This window comes from Thermobia domestica, chromosome 10 (assembly GCF_964235325.1).
Source record: "Thermobia domestica chromosome 10, izTheDome1.hap1.1, whole genome shotgun sequence".
NCBI lineage: Eukaryota > Metazoa > Arthropoda > Insecta > Zygentoma > Lepismatidae > Thermobia > Thermobia domestica.
The window spans coordinates 24162248-24179659 of NC_137463.1; the positions used below are offsets into that span (position 1 = coordinate 24162248).

Consider the following 17412-nt stretch of genomic DNA (forward strand, 5'->3'; position numbering starts at 1 on the left):
GGAAGTTGAAACAAAGTTGCGATCAGATGTGTTGGTTAGGAGTTTTGGATAAACTACGGTAGAAGGTCATATAGAAATGCATTAATAGAAGTAATAATGAATCGCTTGCGATAGAATCAACATTTTATCACATTCTTAATAAAACAATTTCTTCTCATACAATTCTTATCCAGTTTCTTTTTCTCTTTCCATTTATTTCCAACCTTCGCTAACATGTCCTCATGGAATTTTCGTTCCATCCGGACACTTTCTCATTCTTTTCCATACTTCCATAATGATATCTAAAAAAAAAAAAAAAATCGCTCATCCATACAGTATAGATCCTCGTATAATACAATAATACACACACACGCACGCACACTTATATATATATATATATATATATATATATATATATATATATATATATATATATATATATATATATATATATATATATATATATATAGGGTGGTAAGAAACTATTTGAACAAACTTCGGGAGCTGATTCTCTGATTCTCGACATCGAAATCAGCAGAAGAAGTCATCTGCAACTTTGGTCAGTGAGGGATACTTAGGGTGATATAAGGTGCCGAAAGCGTGAGAAAATGAAATTCAGAGGGCTGTAATTAAAAAATAACGCAACGTGAGGGACGTATTCCCCAAAGGAACTTTGGGATTCCCTATAACCTGGCAAATAATCCCTATGTTCCTTTGGGGAATTCGTCGCACACATCTTGCGGAAATTTGAAACATACATTGTTCAATTGAGCAGATATGACTTCGAGTGTCATGTTTTAAACCACTCTCTACGTTGCGTTGTTTTTGAATTGCAGCCCTCTGCATTTCATTTTCCCACGCTTTCGGCACCTTATATCGCCGAAACTAATCCCTCACGGACCAATGTTCCAGAGGACTTTTTTGCTAATTTCGGTGTCGAGAATCAGCTCCCGAAGTTTCTTCAAATAGTTTCTTACCACCCTGTATATATATGTATGTGTGGGAACGGAAAATTACTTTAATTTTGTTTTATCCTGTGTAAATTTGAGGATATCGATGAAAGTGAAGGGTCAATTTCCCCTCCCGCTTCCCCAATATCTTCCCTCGATATCGAGTTGGAAACAGTGATTTATTTGGTTGAAATAACTACAATAACATGAAAGAACAAATATTCGAAACCATTATCACGTTGTCATTATGTTGTTTACATTGTGATTTTGTTAGAATAACTTCGTTTTTTTTTTTTTTTTTTTTTAATAATTAAAGTGATGAAGAACGCACAACTTACTGACCGTAATAAAAATATTCATACGTAGGGTTTCTTCCATAACATTTTGTCTCGGGAGAGGTTTTTAAAATAGAGAAAATTTTTACTATAAAATATGTTGGCCGAAGGAAGGACATAGACGATCATTGGTGTTGGTCTTACGTATTAAAGAAAGTGACATATTACCGACGATTCCAATTTAATTGATCATACCTTCGGATGAGTGAGGGAGACAAATTCCGAAAATACGTAAGTATGCTTGGAAAAACCATTGTTCTTAATATTTCCAATTCATGAGTTTCAAATAGACTTACAGTCTTGAAACTTGTGTGATAACATAAAGTAAGTATTTTAGACCGAGAAAAATTCGTTATCTGAACAGTGGTTTATTGTACAGATATACGGAATCCTTATGTTTATTACGAAAATTTGTACGGAACATATGTTATCCATATGCTCATACATACTGCCTTTTTCCCACTCAGATGTTACATCGTGCCGCTGCAGGATGTCTGACATCTAACAGCCTTCCGTATAATACATACGCATACGTATATTACATACAGGGTGTCCGAGAAGTCCTTCCCTGATTACAGAAATTGATAACTCAGGCTAGAAATAAGATAGAAATATGAAACTGGTGTTGAATTGTTTACAAACTATAAAAGTTTTTGTCTGTGTTAGGTTTGTAGTACGTAAGTAAGAAGCCCAAGAAGCCATGCCAACCAACCAGGAGAAGGCACAGTGTGTCCTGTGGTACCATGAGACACGATCACCAACCACGGTGCAGAGACAGTTCCAGACAACATTTGGGAGGACTCCACCTGATGTCAAGAGCATTAAAGCCTGGTATGAGAATTTCAAGAACACAGGGTCGGTTGCTGACCTTCCGAGGTCTGGTCGACCAAGAACCTCAGCATGTGTGGATGGAAATTGAATATCGCCTAGATGTGCTATGTGCTACCAAGGGTGCTCATGTGGAAGTGTACTGATGTGACCAAAACTTTTATAGTTTGTAAACAATTCAACACCAGTTTCATATTTCTATCTTATTTCTAGCCTGAGTTATCAATTTCTGTAATCAGGGAAGGACTTCTCGGACACCCTGTACTTCAGCGGTATGTTATATACGTACATCTATATGTGAGAACCTGATCGCCTATATGCAGTTTTTTTTTTTCGGACGGATAGTACGTATAAATGTAGCCTATGTTTTCAGTTATACGTTTGCTGGAAGATGTTACAAGGGTTGTACGTTAAGTCCAAAAACTACAGGATTTACACATGTAACCTACCTTATTACGTATGGTACATACTTTTTGTCTTAGTTGTACTAGATCGTACTGTTATTACATTGCTAAACTGTGGACATTTTTTTAAAGAATAAAATGGCTGTTTAAGTTTTGAAATTGGTAGCTCTGTATGTGAGAAAAATATCTTTTGGGTTATATATATAACCCTCAATATCTTGTCCTCAGTTAAGCTTTCCATGATAAAAGGCTTCAGAATTCATTCCGAAGTTACGCGGAAGAAAGCTAATGAATTACGAGTTTTACCAGATGTCGCCACATGTCTAATGACAATTTTCTCGAAGTACAATGACCCGAAAAGTGATTTTTTTTTAAATGACACAAGTACTTTTATCTATAAAATGTACATAAAAAAATTAACAACAATTACTAGTGATTTTCTCAGCAATGACAGATTATTAAAAGAACAAAAACAGTGTTTGAAGTAGCATTAAATGTCATCTTCGAGGAATTTATTATCTTGGTAGACATTTTTATATAACATTGACGCAAATGCAGAAACGACTTGCTCAATACATTCACCAGATAACGATCTATAATATTGTTACCTAACCTTGTAAAGGGGAAGGAACTACTACTATCTTTTTTTTTTCTTTTTCTTTTGAATGAAATTAAATTTATAACTTCTTTTTCAAACTAAGGTTGTTTCATAATTGGCTATGATCTTTTGTAGGCACAAAGCTAGGAATAGAGCGCTCAATTGATTTGACAAGGCGATTAATATCTTCTAGGATTTTCTATAGATAATACTAGCAGAGTACCTCTTCCTCGCGCGGGGAGAATACGTTTAATTTGGACATAAATGGGTGAATTTGGATTTAATCGGCATCGGAAGTGTCACTGTTCTCTCAGCGACCCCGAAAACTATGGATTTGGCACTAATATAGGTAATTTTCGATCATTTTTGTATATATCTCTCAACCTTCACCTCCCCTGCGTTGTACCGTCAAATTGAAATGATAAGAAAACATCCCAGGCCCGACCCTCATCTATGTGGAAAATTTGATCGAGATCGGTCGGGTAGTGCAACAGGTACGAAGTCACAAACATACTTTCATAAACATACACAAACGTTACAAACATACTTTCATAAACATACACAAATGTTACAAACATTCTTTTATATACATAGATATAACATTAATAATAGTTAATTCAATATTATTAGGTATTAACGAAAAAAGATGTCGAACTATGAAACATATAGCTACCAATTAATTGAATTCGTTAAGCTAAACAAAATGAGATTGGTGGATGTAAATCCTCATGCGTAGATTTCGAGAAAATCGATTTTTTACACTGACCATGAAGGTCACATGGACACTGTAGAAGCAAATGGTCAAACAAGTTCCAACATAAATTGCTTGATTGTTGTCAAATGCAAGAGCTTAATTCTCCAACAGGAACGAATATCTGTTCCGTTTAGTTAGTTATCACAGTTTTGATATGAAAACTAGTCAGAAACAAGTTCCTTATCATTGAAGGTAGAAACAACTTTTAAAAAATAACAGATGTAGAAGGAAAATCAAGAAATAAAGATAAAAGAGTTTGTTGCACTAGAATTGCAAACTGATATATTGAAATTGAATCTCGATATTGAAATCTGTAGGATATATATATATATATATATATATAGGCTGATCCAAGGGGGGCTGTAGGGGCTATAACCCCCTCTTGACGTTCAGGTATACGCTGGATAAAATGGGCTTCAATCTTACTTTACACTGGATAAAACGGCAAAATATGGATTAGCCCCTCCCTTGATCATATCCTGGATCCACCACTAGTATATATTATATATATACTAGTATATAGGCTATAAAGATTACCATCCTTCATTTGCAGGTGTGTTTGCTTTATCTTTCACTAACATAATAAATTATTATTTAAAGACAAAAACAGAGTGTATTTGTAGTGTTTAGGCATTTCTAAGTGCGAGTGCTTTCCCCCCTCCCCTTTGTTGTTCACAAGGGAGTAGCATACTTAAAATCGTGGACTTTGAGGTTTGTTTTGTCTGGAGAAAGGGGGCGGCAAAAGCCATCGCACTGGGCGGAGAATTGCCTAAGGCCAGCCCTGGGTATACTCGTTGTTTCATTATTATTTGAGACAAAAAACAATGTCTGAAAGCAGACTATTTAGTAGAGTTGCACGGGTCTCCGGGTGCTGGTGTGGGGGTGTGCAGTGTATGCAATGCATGTGACCGCCCTTCTTCTTTATTGATCTATCTGAAGCGAACGAGAACGCCGAAAGCATTGGCTTTGGCTTACGTAAGCACCGTTGTTGCCCGGCCACGTGAATTACGCAACCGTACTCAGAAGCGACATCCGTTAGAAGAAGAAAAGAGGATTAAAAAACTGCCCTTTACATACGTTTACTCTTTTTTCTTCTTTCCCAACAGAAAAAAAAAAGTTTCGCGCCATTTACGTAACGTGAAAGAACTAAATTAAAGTGAACATGGGAGAGAAGGTCATTCTACCCTCCTGCCCCCTTCACCCGCTTATCCTACACAGCACACTATATCTTCAGCATTTGCAAAAGAAAGAAAAAAGTGCTGGTAATTACAAAAAATGTGTTTTTTTTTTTATGACTCAAGTCAATTGATGCTGTTATGATGGCTGGGTCTTCAATGTTTTACATAACATATGGCATGAAATGACAGCATATGGTATTTTGCGTTGCAATTTAGTTTTATCATTACATATTTCGAAAGCAGAAATATGTAATGATATAAAATGTTAATTTTGATTGGTTGTTGGGTTCCACTTTAACGTCCTTTTTATCGCCAAGGCTGTATAAGACATGGATTTATATAAACTCAAGTTGAATGAAACTTGGTTCTCCAATAGGCGCTCACATTAACCATGGGTACGAGGGATACAGTTGAGATGAGAGCAAAGCATGCACTTGTAACAAGGTATAATGCACAGTTGAAAAGTAAAAAAATGTCGCTGATAGGATGACGTTCTCCATGCACTGGAAAAATGAAATGAAGTCTTTCATCTTTACATCCCACGGTTCTGCCATGTAGGCTAAAGGAGACGGTAATGATGAGAAATGAATGAAATGGTGGAATGAAGAAAGTGGGGGGGGAGGGAAACTGGATTGCCACGGCCGCACACGGTGTTTGCCCACCACAAAGCTCACTTGGGGCGAGCTGGAATCGAAACAGGGACTTCATACAGCAGTGGTGAACGCTCTACCGCTGAGCTACCACGGCCCTTCATGCACTGGATTAGAACAGATTATGTGGAACGGACATTATAATCATCGTACCTCAACCCCGTATCTCTGCCATATAGAGTATTTTGAAATATGAAACGCGTCCTGTGAGAATACGGTGTTTGGATCACTTCTGGAAGAAGATAACCACAGCAACAAGTACAGTATTTTTTTTTTTTTTTTAATGGAATGTTTGAAGAATGATCTTGAGAATTTTGGGAAACACGAGGCCATTTAGTACCAAGAAGCAATTAATAGTCTGGTTTCTGCTCTCGTAGAGGTTCCGCCTAGCATGTACAGCCATTTTCACTGCAAATGAGATTGAAAAGTGAGAAAGTCCGGATCGCACTTGAATTACGGTCCTCTCTCCCCTATCCTTAACAGAACCATCGCGGTAGCATAGTTGGAAGTAATCTTCCTGCCAACCGACGGTCCGGATTCGATCGCTGATAAGGGCCAACAATTTTTTTTTTTTCACTCTAGATTTTCCCGAATGTGACTTAGGAGTACATCAACCTCTGTCAAATTAGTACTTGGAGAAAAACCAGGGAGATGGAAGAAGTCAGCCATAGTGTTGTGGTGACCACGTCACCTCCTCTAAGTACGAGGTCTTGAAAATGTACTACCCACCGCAACAACTGCTTATTTTGAATGGGCGCATCATTGGGGCTAGGCTATGCGGACGCAGTTAACGAGGCGTTGGCAATGCAGAAAAGCGGGCATTACGGACTCTAAATATACAGCGTATGGACCGTATTTCAAAACCTCTTTTCAATAACTTAAAATAGGCCCCTTTTCAATTCTGTATTCTCTCATCGCTTTTGTAGTACTACACTAAACTTCGTACCGGAAGGATGCTACTTATTGCTTCCAAGTTTCGAAAACTTTCTGTACGCAATAAATCGTTGTATTAATCTTGTGGGTTACATTTTTGAAATTTGCCTACCTTCTATTAAATTGTGAAGCTGCTCATAACCCGCTACTCTTGTCCACGCCACTGAACATTTCTAAATGTCCTCTACTTTCGTATACGTGTACACTACCAGCACCACTTTGATAACCAGGGCCCGGATCTTGTTGACCTAAAATTTTCTAAAAAGTGACCTACAAAAATTGACCCTAAAATATGTTTTTTTAAACGTTTATTTCGTTAAACATTGTCATTTTTGAATATCTATTAGATTTTAATTACCATTTCTGACATTTTCAAAACTTTTGTTTTGTTAGTTGCAGTCTACGGATCAGGCCATTGTACGGCATTGTAAGTACTGAAAGCGTCAATTCACTCCCGATTTGAAACTAGGAAACACACTTAAACAATAGAAGTTCACAAGTGTAGAGTGTATACATGAGAATAATAGATAAAAACCCCGTTTAAAATCTTTGTACGTCTTCTAATCCATTGTTAGTTATTCACGTAATCACATCCTATGTGGTAAATGATCTAAAACCATCTGTTTGGCCACCGACCAACCCCTACCCCTAGTCAACCAGCTACAGCTTAGTGTTCATTAGCTTCTTAGGAATGCAGTTTTCCACCCCAATAATCAGGAACCAGGAAAAGAGATAACTTCATATTTTTCAAATCCGTGAACAGTGCTCATTTTAAGATTTCTTTATGTACAAGAAAAAGACTAAAAAGACCATAAGTGACCTGAAAGTCACCTTAAGATATTAAAAAATGACCTGAAACTTCAAAACGGCAAAAAGTGACCAAAAGTTGACCCTAAGACAATATATTTTTAGAACCTTGAGTTGAAGGATAACATTTTTATTTGAAGTTGCCTTGTCATATGCGTAACAGAAAAAAGTTGACTTGTCAACAAGATCCGGGCCCTGTTGATATCGCTCACAGACACGTTTAATATCCTCAACACTCGGTCCTCGCTCCGCGTTGAAAACTTTCGTCGAGTTCATCCAATGGTAATAGCCATTGTTCCAATAGGTCGGCGTTAACGCTGCGTTTTCTTCTTGACGCCGTGTTTGTAGTGTCCGTATAGTCCAGGCCTTAGAGGATATTTGTATCTTGTTTTTCCACCTCTTGAAAATGTTTATTTAATGTTTATATAGTACGTAACAATTGGTGTATATTGTGTATAGTGTGTCTTGAGAGCATCGAAAGTTTCGTTTTGTAACACACTACTTTTTTTTTTTTTTTTCTACGCAGTAGTTTGATTTGAAAAATCCCATAGTTTTTCATTTAGGGTTTAAGAAAGGCGGATGATTATTGGAAGTGAATTGAAATGAAATATTTCAATTTTACTTCCCATGATTATGCCGTGGAAGCTAAAGGAGATGGTGATGATGTGAATGAATGAAATGAAGAAAGTGAGAGAAAATGGAAGAACTCCAAGCAAACCCACCCACCAGATTCGAACACTCTGCGACTGAATCACTGCGGTCTCAAGTGATAAAAGTGAAGGATTATGAAAGAATTAGTGGGGTGAAATGTAGGAGGAAACGGTAGAATGCCGAGAAAACCTATTGACAGGATATTATCCGGCACATACACATGACCTTAGATTGAAACCAGGGATCTCTGCACCAGAAATAAGCGCTCTAGCACTGAGCCACTGTGCTTCACTGTAGTTTGAATTCAACGTCCTTTTACGACACCAAGGCTTTATGAGTCGTGGGCATATAACTTGACGTGGGATCTAAGCCACGAAAACATACATTGAGAATCGAGCTCGAATGTGGCAGGTTATGTAGTTTGGATCTCTCTCAACCTATACATGTGTAGGTTCACGTCTTATGTATCTTCATGGTGCTGCACTATCAAAACTTTTCAAATCTTCACATTCTACATCAATTTCCATGATTTTGATAATTACGTATAGATATATAATATTACATTACAGTAATACAGTGGACAGAACCGGAAGAACTCGCCAACACTGTTCAAGCTCGTACGGAATTTCACGTGAAGTAGGTCGACGCACGCGATGGTGGGTTGGCTACATGTTAAAAGTTCGGAGCGACATAATATAACTTCAATACCTATCTATTCACTATACTTCGATCTCTAGTTGCCTAATTATGAAAAGCTTGTACGCGACGATGAATTTTACTGAGATTCACTTCTTCCATTGTTAAAATTAATCACTATTCGTTGTTTTAGCCTAAATATAATCACGAGCTGTTGCACGAGCTGTTGTTTTAGTGTAAATTCAATCACTACACGTTTTAGCGTAAGTGTAATCATTACGCATTGTTACAGTCCTCATACTTAAGATTAATATCCCTAGCAGCACACTTGTTCGAGTCTGCATTGGTTAATCGTTGGCATATGGTTGGGAATTGCTGATTGAAAACAAAATTGAAAAAAAAAAAATGTGGACCAACGTAGTTTAAAGCTATGTTAGTCAACCAACAATTTACTGTCATTTAACCAGTAGTTTCGGCCTTGCATTCCCAATATAAAAATTTTACTTTTTTGAGTTGGTTGGCGAATGCTCGGCAAAGAGGCTAATTACAACGTACGAGCCAGCGTTGGCAATTGGTTAGCGTACTGTTTCCCACTGTTGCACCTACTGTCTGTGCTGTGCTGCTACAGGGAAAAGTGTTTGTTTTGGTATCATAATATATGTATAAATCTACTTTTGAATTAAAAGTGTTTTTACATTTATTAAAAATTAATAGTTTCTAACCAGTGTCTGTTAATTTCTTCTCTTTCTAGCACCAAATAATCATTTACTGCTGAGCAGTCGATCTCACACGCTTTATTCTCTTAACAAGTACGAGGAAGCATTAGCTGATGCCGACAAAGTCCTTAGGTTGCGACCAGATTGGAATAAGGTAAGAACCTGTTCATTATACTTTTTTATGCTTTTTAATTAAAAAAGAAAGATAAGACCTTGTTTTTTAACTTATGAAATGGATTTAACTTCTTTGCTGTAGTTAATTAGAGCTATTCATTTTACTGATTCCTTCTTAAAGCCTAGTTAAAATGTCCCTTGCTGTGTCAAAATGCATTTGCGTTATAGAAAAATTAAATACTACTCAAATTCTATCTATCACAAAGGAAAGGACATTTAACTCGACTTTTTCTAAACAGAAGAAATCAGTAAGATCAAAACGATGAAATTTTAGTTCATTTCAAACGTAAGAAAATAATACTTTCCTCCATAATTCAATGAGGCTTAATTCCGTAACGGTTTGCCTCAAAGCAATGCAAAATCTGTGCTTTAGTTTGCGATGATAGGCGTAGCAGTTATAATTGTTTTCTATTTTTCGCGTCTTGCGTTGTGTTAGAGCGAGAAATTTTTGCGAAAACTGGTACCAAAGGCTCCTGGACTAAATTACAGAGGCGCAAGTATTCGTTAAAGACGATCCGCCTCATGCAGAGTCGTTTTGACATAGATTAGCGTCATACTAAAGTCCTGACTACTGCAGGAAACATGTTAGTCGAATTCTCTAGTATGGTACTGATGACGCGTCAAAACGACTCTGCGTAAGGACGACTCCTTCGGAGAAATAATCCTTCCGGAATTAGGAAGTACACAGTTCTGATTGGTTGGCGTTATCTATTTCTCGCCACGTAGCACACATATAGCAGAAAGGAAACGCCACATGCTGTCGCCCCTCGTAGCTGAGCGGGTTAGTAATTAGTCTGTTTTGGCGTGGGTTCAAACCCAACTCAAGGAAAGTTCGATTTTTATTTTTTTAAAAATTCATAACACTTTTTTCATTAAAATAAGATGAAAATAATTTATTTACGTTACGAAACATAGCGGCAGCGAGCGAAGGGAGTTAGAAGACCCGCAAGGCTTGTTTTGTTCCACCTTGACTGTGATACGTCACACTTGACAGTTGGCTAAGATAGGGCGCGAAAAAATACTTCCGAAAGTATTACTTCCCCGAAAGGGTCGTGCATAAGGCTCTATTATTAGAAGAAAACAAAGTGTTATATATATATATATATATATATATATATATATATATATATATATATATATATATATATATATAGATAGATAGATAGATAGATAGATAGATATAGATATAGATATAGATATATATATAGACAGTTAACAGTAATGTAATTGGACGGTTCTTTTCTTTCTTTGTTTTCAATGCACCCACAAGCATAATCTCCAGCAACGGTTCTCACTTGTCAGTGGAATGGAATGAATATATATATATATATATATATATATATATATATATATATATATATATATATGGCCTATATATATAGAAAAGAAAAAATGAAGAGGATAATATGAGTTGAGTTGATTTTGAGTTTAGCGTCCCTTTCAGCAGCGAGGCTATATGAAACGGGACCTACTGATTAACGTGGAATCCGAACCACATGAGCTCCCACCGGGAATTAAAGCCGGGTGTTCCACGCCAAAGGCGCGTACGATAACCGCTTAGCCATGTCTAGGAAAACGATTATCCTTATTAACGGGAGGATTTGACAATAACTTTAATTCCATTTGACCTCATACAATCCTAAGAACTCACAATGCGCTTCATGAATACGGTATTTACTAAAAATGTATAAAAAAGGAAAACTTAAGTGCGTGTGCAACTGTTCAAGGACTTTATTGTACATGTAGCGACGTTATTCACGCGTCTATTATTAGGATGTGCTGTTTATAAGGAAAGGTTAAAAATTAAGATTTAGAACAGGTTAAAATAATCATTAAGGAAAACAGAATATATTTCAGCTGCATAAAATATAAATGTTTATAAGTATTTTTGCGAGAGACTTTTCTCAAGGTCAAACCCATTTAAAAAGGGAAAATTCATAAATTGCCGTAGCATTAACATGTAGGTTTATACGTATTTCTTGGCTTATAAAACACGATTTGTCTGTGGTTATGTAAGATATTATTTTAAAACAATTTTTCTTTGAGCTGTTGATTTATCACATGAGACTTTTGATAAATGGGTTTTAAAAAAACAGCAACAGAGGTATATGTATAAAAAGTAATTAAATTGATATTGAGAATATTAACGCATAGAACACAAGTTGGATGGATTTAAGTAAATTAACGTTATCACATGTTTTGTAAATACGTTTTTGAAAGCGTTTCGAATGTGATAAAGGCTTAAATGAGAGCGTTATGCTTCTGAGCAAAGAATATCGGATTACGTAATACTTTGCATTCCTATCGTAACAGTCTATTTTATTTGCCAATATAGGTGGCGTGGGAACATACTTCAACGCAATAAAAAATTGGAATAATAAGAAATAAATTGTGCATGTAATATGGTGATCATGTGACGTCAGCACTTTAGAATCAAGAGCAAAGTTTGCTTATCGTTTGGTTAAGTAAAAGTTTTTTTATTTTTATTTTTGTTCTTTCTTTAACAATTGAAAACTATTGTTCAGCCTGCAATCCCAACGTTTTTAAGGGAGAAGTGAGAAATCATCAGTAGTTCATGGTCGCCTGTGGTGTGAAAGGATCCTTCGTTCGATCCTAGGTGATGTAAGTTTGTGGTGGACAACAGCGTGTCCGTGGGTTTTCTCGGATTCTCCTGTTTCCTCCCACATTGCCATCCCATCAATTCTCATTCACTTTCATTTATTGCGGGAGCCGCGGTGGCTCAATGGTAGAGCATTCACCTCCGGTGCTTGGGGTCCCTGGTTCGATCCCAGCTCGCGCCGTGTGGACTTTGTGGTGGACAAACACTGTGCTCGTGGGTTTTCTCGGGGTTCTCCCGTTTCCTCCCACTTTCTTCATTCCACCATTTCACTCATCTCTCATCATCACCGTCTCCTTTAGCCTAACCGGCATAACCGTGGGACGTAAAACTTAAAGATTTCATTTCATTTTTCCTTTAGCCTAGCCGGTATAGCCGTGAGACGTAAAACTTAAAGATTTCGTTTCATTTCATCGATTGTGCTCCCGATGGTCTGATGGTTAGTGCGTTCGACTTTGACGAATGTGGTCTCAGGTTCAATTCCCAGTGTGAGGGCATTAAAATTTGAAACGTATTATGATGGTTGAGACTCCAGTTTGAACTGTAGGTCCACGTGAGTACTGAAAATGAACGTTAAACTTGAAAAACATTAACGAAACAGAACTGTCATTGACTATCCGTCTTCAGTGGCGGAACTAGAAGGTAAAAAGGTGGAGGGGCCAGCCAGAACCCAGTCTATGATAAGTATATCATGAGTTTACTATAAACGTTCAACAAATATATAAATAATAGTTTAAATTATTTTTGTCACTCAAAAAACTGGGGAGTCGTAGGCCCCCCGGCCCCGGGCTAGATTCGCTACTGTCCGTCTTCTTTTCCCTACGAAAGGGTGGTTGGGATACGACATTAAACTGTAGGTCCATGTTTTATATAGCCTTGGAGCTGAAAGATATGAAAAGAATCAATCCAATCAATAGTAGATCAATAAGACAGTTTGCAAGGTTATATCAACAAGCTGTTAGTTAAAAATAGTAAGAACCAGTGATCGAAAAAAAATATGCTTTCATCTATCTATCTATCTATCCATATAAATAAAAATGAAAGTGACCATGTTTGTGACTTAATAAATCTTGAACCACCAATCCAGTTGCACCATCAAAATTTTCAACATAGATGAGGTTCAAGCGCGGGATGGTTTTTATGATTTCACTTTGATGGTGCAATGTGAGGGAGGGGGAGATATATAAAAGTGATCGAAAATGGCGTATCTTAGTGTTGAATCCATAATTTTCGGGGTCGCTGAGATGAACAGTGACATTTCCGATGCCATTTAAGTTCAAATTCAGCCCCCATTAGTACTCCTAAGAGAGGATGGTAACATGTAAAAATAATTGAAAATGACCGATGACCGATATTAGTCTCGAATTCATAGTTTTTTTTTGATCCCTAAGTTGATTGGTGATTGTTTTAGTGCCGTTTTGTGTCCAAAACGAAATGTATTCTCTCCGTGCGAAGAACGGTCATTCTGCTAGTATTCTGTAAATTGAAAGGAAATACGTGTAGCTCATAACAGCAGTCTTTAATTCCTAGTGATGTGTATAACTAAAGTAGAAGTAAAATTGCTTCTATCGTAACTAATAGTCAGTACTATTGCGTAGGTTCGATCTTAGAGAGAAAGAAACTTATTCACGTATTAATGCGTCAACACTTACTTCTTACGAAATTTTTACCATTTCTTTTATGTACTCATTAACAAGAAGGTTGTTTTTTTTTTTCTTTTTCTGGTGAACATAACAGGAATCTTCTTATTTATGCAATTTACAATCCTTTTGTTGTAATAGCGTTACGAGATGCAATGCCACGTTATGTAAATAGAATGTATCAGGAGAGAATAAGAATAACAATATAATTACGTCACAAACATTTTGATATAAGCATCGATTGAGCAAGCAAGACTTGCCATTTTCGTTTTAAACGAAATAACTCGTTAAAAAAATACATATGGAAGTAAAAAGGATAACAGAATAAGTTGATGCAACTGTCACTAAATATTCTGTAACTTCTGATTAAGTAAGAAATACACACTATTATCAAATGGAAATGCTTGTTATATCCATTAATTTCGTAAAATAACTTTTTTCTTCTTTCGTTTTAATATAGTAATAAGGAAAGTCAGATTTTACGCCACGTGATACGTAAAATTTTTACAAGATATTCTGCGATATAATAGAATAAAGCAATGAAGCTTATAAATTGTATTGCAATGTTATTTGAGAATGTTTTCGTGGCGGCTGTTGAGGGGAGTCATACCTGCAATAATTAAAATTTTATCGCTGCAAATTGAAGGAAGAAACCAGGCACATACGTAGGAATTTATTTCCTAGAAGGTCCAAAGCTTTTCAGCAGTAGCAGATCTCGAAGGTAAAAATTGAGAAGGGTTATGATAAGTGTACGCCAGAACCCAGATATGATACGTGTATTATGAGTTTACCATAAACTTTCAAAAATATATAAATAACAGCTTAAATTATTTTTGTCACTCAAAAAACTATATTGTAGTTGAAAATAAAACTCTGGATATTGTTGTAATTTGTATTGCATTGTATATTTCCTCCCTTTATTGCAGGGCTATTATCACAGAGGTGCTGCCCTCTCTGCTCTGGGTCGACATGAAGAAGCGCTGGTAGCTTTCTGTTTATTTGTTGCATTGGATGGAAACGCTCAATTAGTCAAATATGAAGTCATGAGGGTAAGTTTCTATGAATTGACATTTTATATATATTTTCTCGCAGAAGTATGAAGCCAGAATTATTTTTGTTTGGAGACTAGGGTACACATATAGAGCAATACCAAAAACGGTTGGGCTAATGTTGGCAAATGATTGACCAATGTAAACACTGAAAACCGTTGTATCGATGATGATTTTTTTAAAAAAATCATAGTATATGAATGTATATGAATATAGTATATAGTATATGTACTATATATGACGATATTATATGTCATGACGATAGTATATGAAATATTCTACTTTTCGGCTAAGAAACATTTTCCCATGCTGTCTCTAATACAAAATTACATCGGCTCTGCAGAATGGGTCAGAATACATATTCCCAAAGTTGGACTTTCTTTCTTTTTGTAGAAATTGCGCAGATTTAGGTTAAACTACGTAGGAAAATAACTGGCTGTGCAATAGAACAATCAGACAATTAATCTTCCAATGATAACCTTACGTTGACCCAACTTTTTTGCTACTATTATTTGTTTTTGAATTACCCTATATGTGGTCCTCCCTGGCACAAGTGCTAACTATATAGCCATCCAGGTAGTTCGTTTGCTACTGGTATGCAGTCATACACACTGAATGTAATGATAGCCGTCAATCTCAAAAATGTCTCGTCTGAAATGAGTTTACCCAGACCTAGAGATAGAAAAAATAGGGTATAATAACAGAATCTTAAAAAAAAAAAAAAAAAAAAAAAGGAAGGAAGGCGGGATCGAGTCCGTGGATTTTTTTTCTCAGGATACTCCCGTTTCTTCCCACTTTCTCATTCCACCAATTCTTCCATCGTCATTCACTTGCCTTAATCATCCTTCTCCCTTAGGCTAAAGGGCATACTCGTAGGACGTTAAACTGAAGGATTTCATTTCATTTTCGAAACCTAGGGGATGAACTTCATGCGCCAAGTACTCTTTCTCGCAATAATATATTTTTAAAAAAAAAAGTACCACTAAAACTAAGGAGCGTAAAACGCCTCATTGCTATAGTAACATGGATCTTGATATATGATATATATCGGTACCCTGAACCCAGTCCTTACCTACGCATACAGTGTTCTCGGTTACTGTTTTCAGGTTATTGATGTATTAATCAATTTTGAACTGATTGAGTAAATGTTAAGTATTTAAGCAAGAACTAGATAATTAAAAAAAAAGTGTGTAAAAACTGCAAAATAGTAATAATAATGCAACGATTATACATACATATTTGAGTTTATAGTTGAAAAAAATATTTACTTTAATCAAAAGCATTTTTCAATATTTTTTCTGAATCGTATTCAAGATTTTTCTTTATTTATTTGTAATGAAATAATTCATTGATATATATATTTTTTTCAATACACATTGTCAAACGCTCATAAAGTACATATTTTCAAAATTTCCTTACCAAGCCCTGTCGTGAAGTAACGCAGGAAATGCGTCAGTGACCTTTTGGTATTTGTTTTTTTTTTTTTTCTGGCATAGTGTGACGTCATATACACACGCTGCTATTCCTGATATTATGACGAATCGTATCGACACATCATTCGTCTGATGACTATCTCGAGCCGTATGTGTGTGTGCTTTACGTGAGAAGAACACATTTAGAAAACGTACTCACACACACATAATTTGTTACAAAACATTACATCCTCATTTTAGGTCTTCGTTGCAATCCAGTTAATATATATGAATCTGTCTATAATATCTGAATGATTAATCTATATTGAATCTGTAATTTAAAAAAAAAAAAAAAAAAAAAAGTATCTCTAAATCGCTTAAAAAGAAAAAAAGAAATACGTTATCGTTGTCAATATAAGATTGCTATGCTATGCCTGCGCTGATTAAATGACTATCAAAATTTCAAGACTCTGGAAGAACAGCATGAAAGAAATATTTGAGTCAAATATACTTTTCAGTCATAAATTTATGTGTGCAATAATGCTTGCCAACATATTTATATCTTGGTAACGAGTCTGAATTCAATGCTTAAAACAGTACACTACATAGTGTTTCGTATTTTACTCTAAACATAACTGTGAAAATAAAACGTTTATGATAATTTAGAGTTCCTACTGATCAGGGAAGTCAGGGAAAATGATGCAGGTCAGAAGCTCAGCGAAAGTCAGGGAAATTTTGTAAAATTTATTTTTCTAATATTAATTGTACACCAATTTCAGCTTAGCCAACCATTATAATACATATTTGTTTTTTATTGTTGTTTTTTCTTCTACATGCAATTGTATTTTTATTACTGTTGTCTCTGTAGAATAAATGTTCTAATATATAAATATTCACCGTTATTTATTCCTTATTTATATGTCAACGTCATCCGACACTTGTTATGAAAGTAAGGAAATTTCCTGCCAAAGATCAGGGAAATTCAGAGAGAAGTCAAGGAAATAGATTTCTCCAGATCAGTAGGAACCCTGTAATTGTAAAGTTGAGAACCCGAGTGGGCCATCTTCATTTTTAAGGTAACAAAGACTTCGAAAGCTAAGA

General features: G+C 35.9%; 1 protein-coding gene across 1 annotated transcript in view; it reads left to right on the top strand.

Annotated features, from left to right (window-relative positions):
* The window catches only part of LOC145662375 (LON peptidase N-terminal domain and RING finger protein 3), a 68032-nt gene that overhangs the window by 35060 nt on the left and 15560 nt on the right, over nt 1-17412 (top strand). The window contains exons 2-3 of the mRNA XM_081727891.1: nt 9455-9573; nt 14777-14899. Of these exons, the coding sequence (XP_081584017.1) occupies nt 9455-9573; nt 14777-14899 (242 nt within the window). The remainder of the gene's footprint in view (nt 1-9454; nt 9574-14776; nt 14900-17412) is intronic.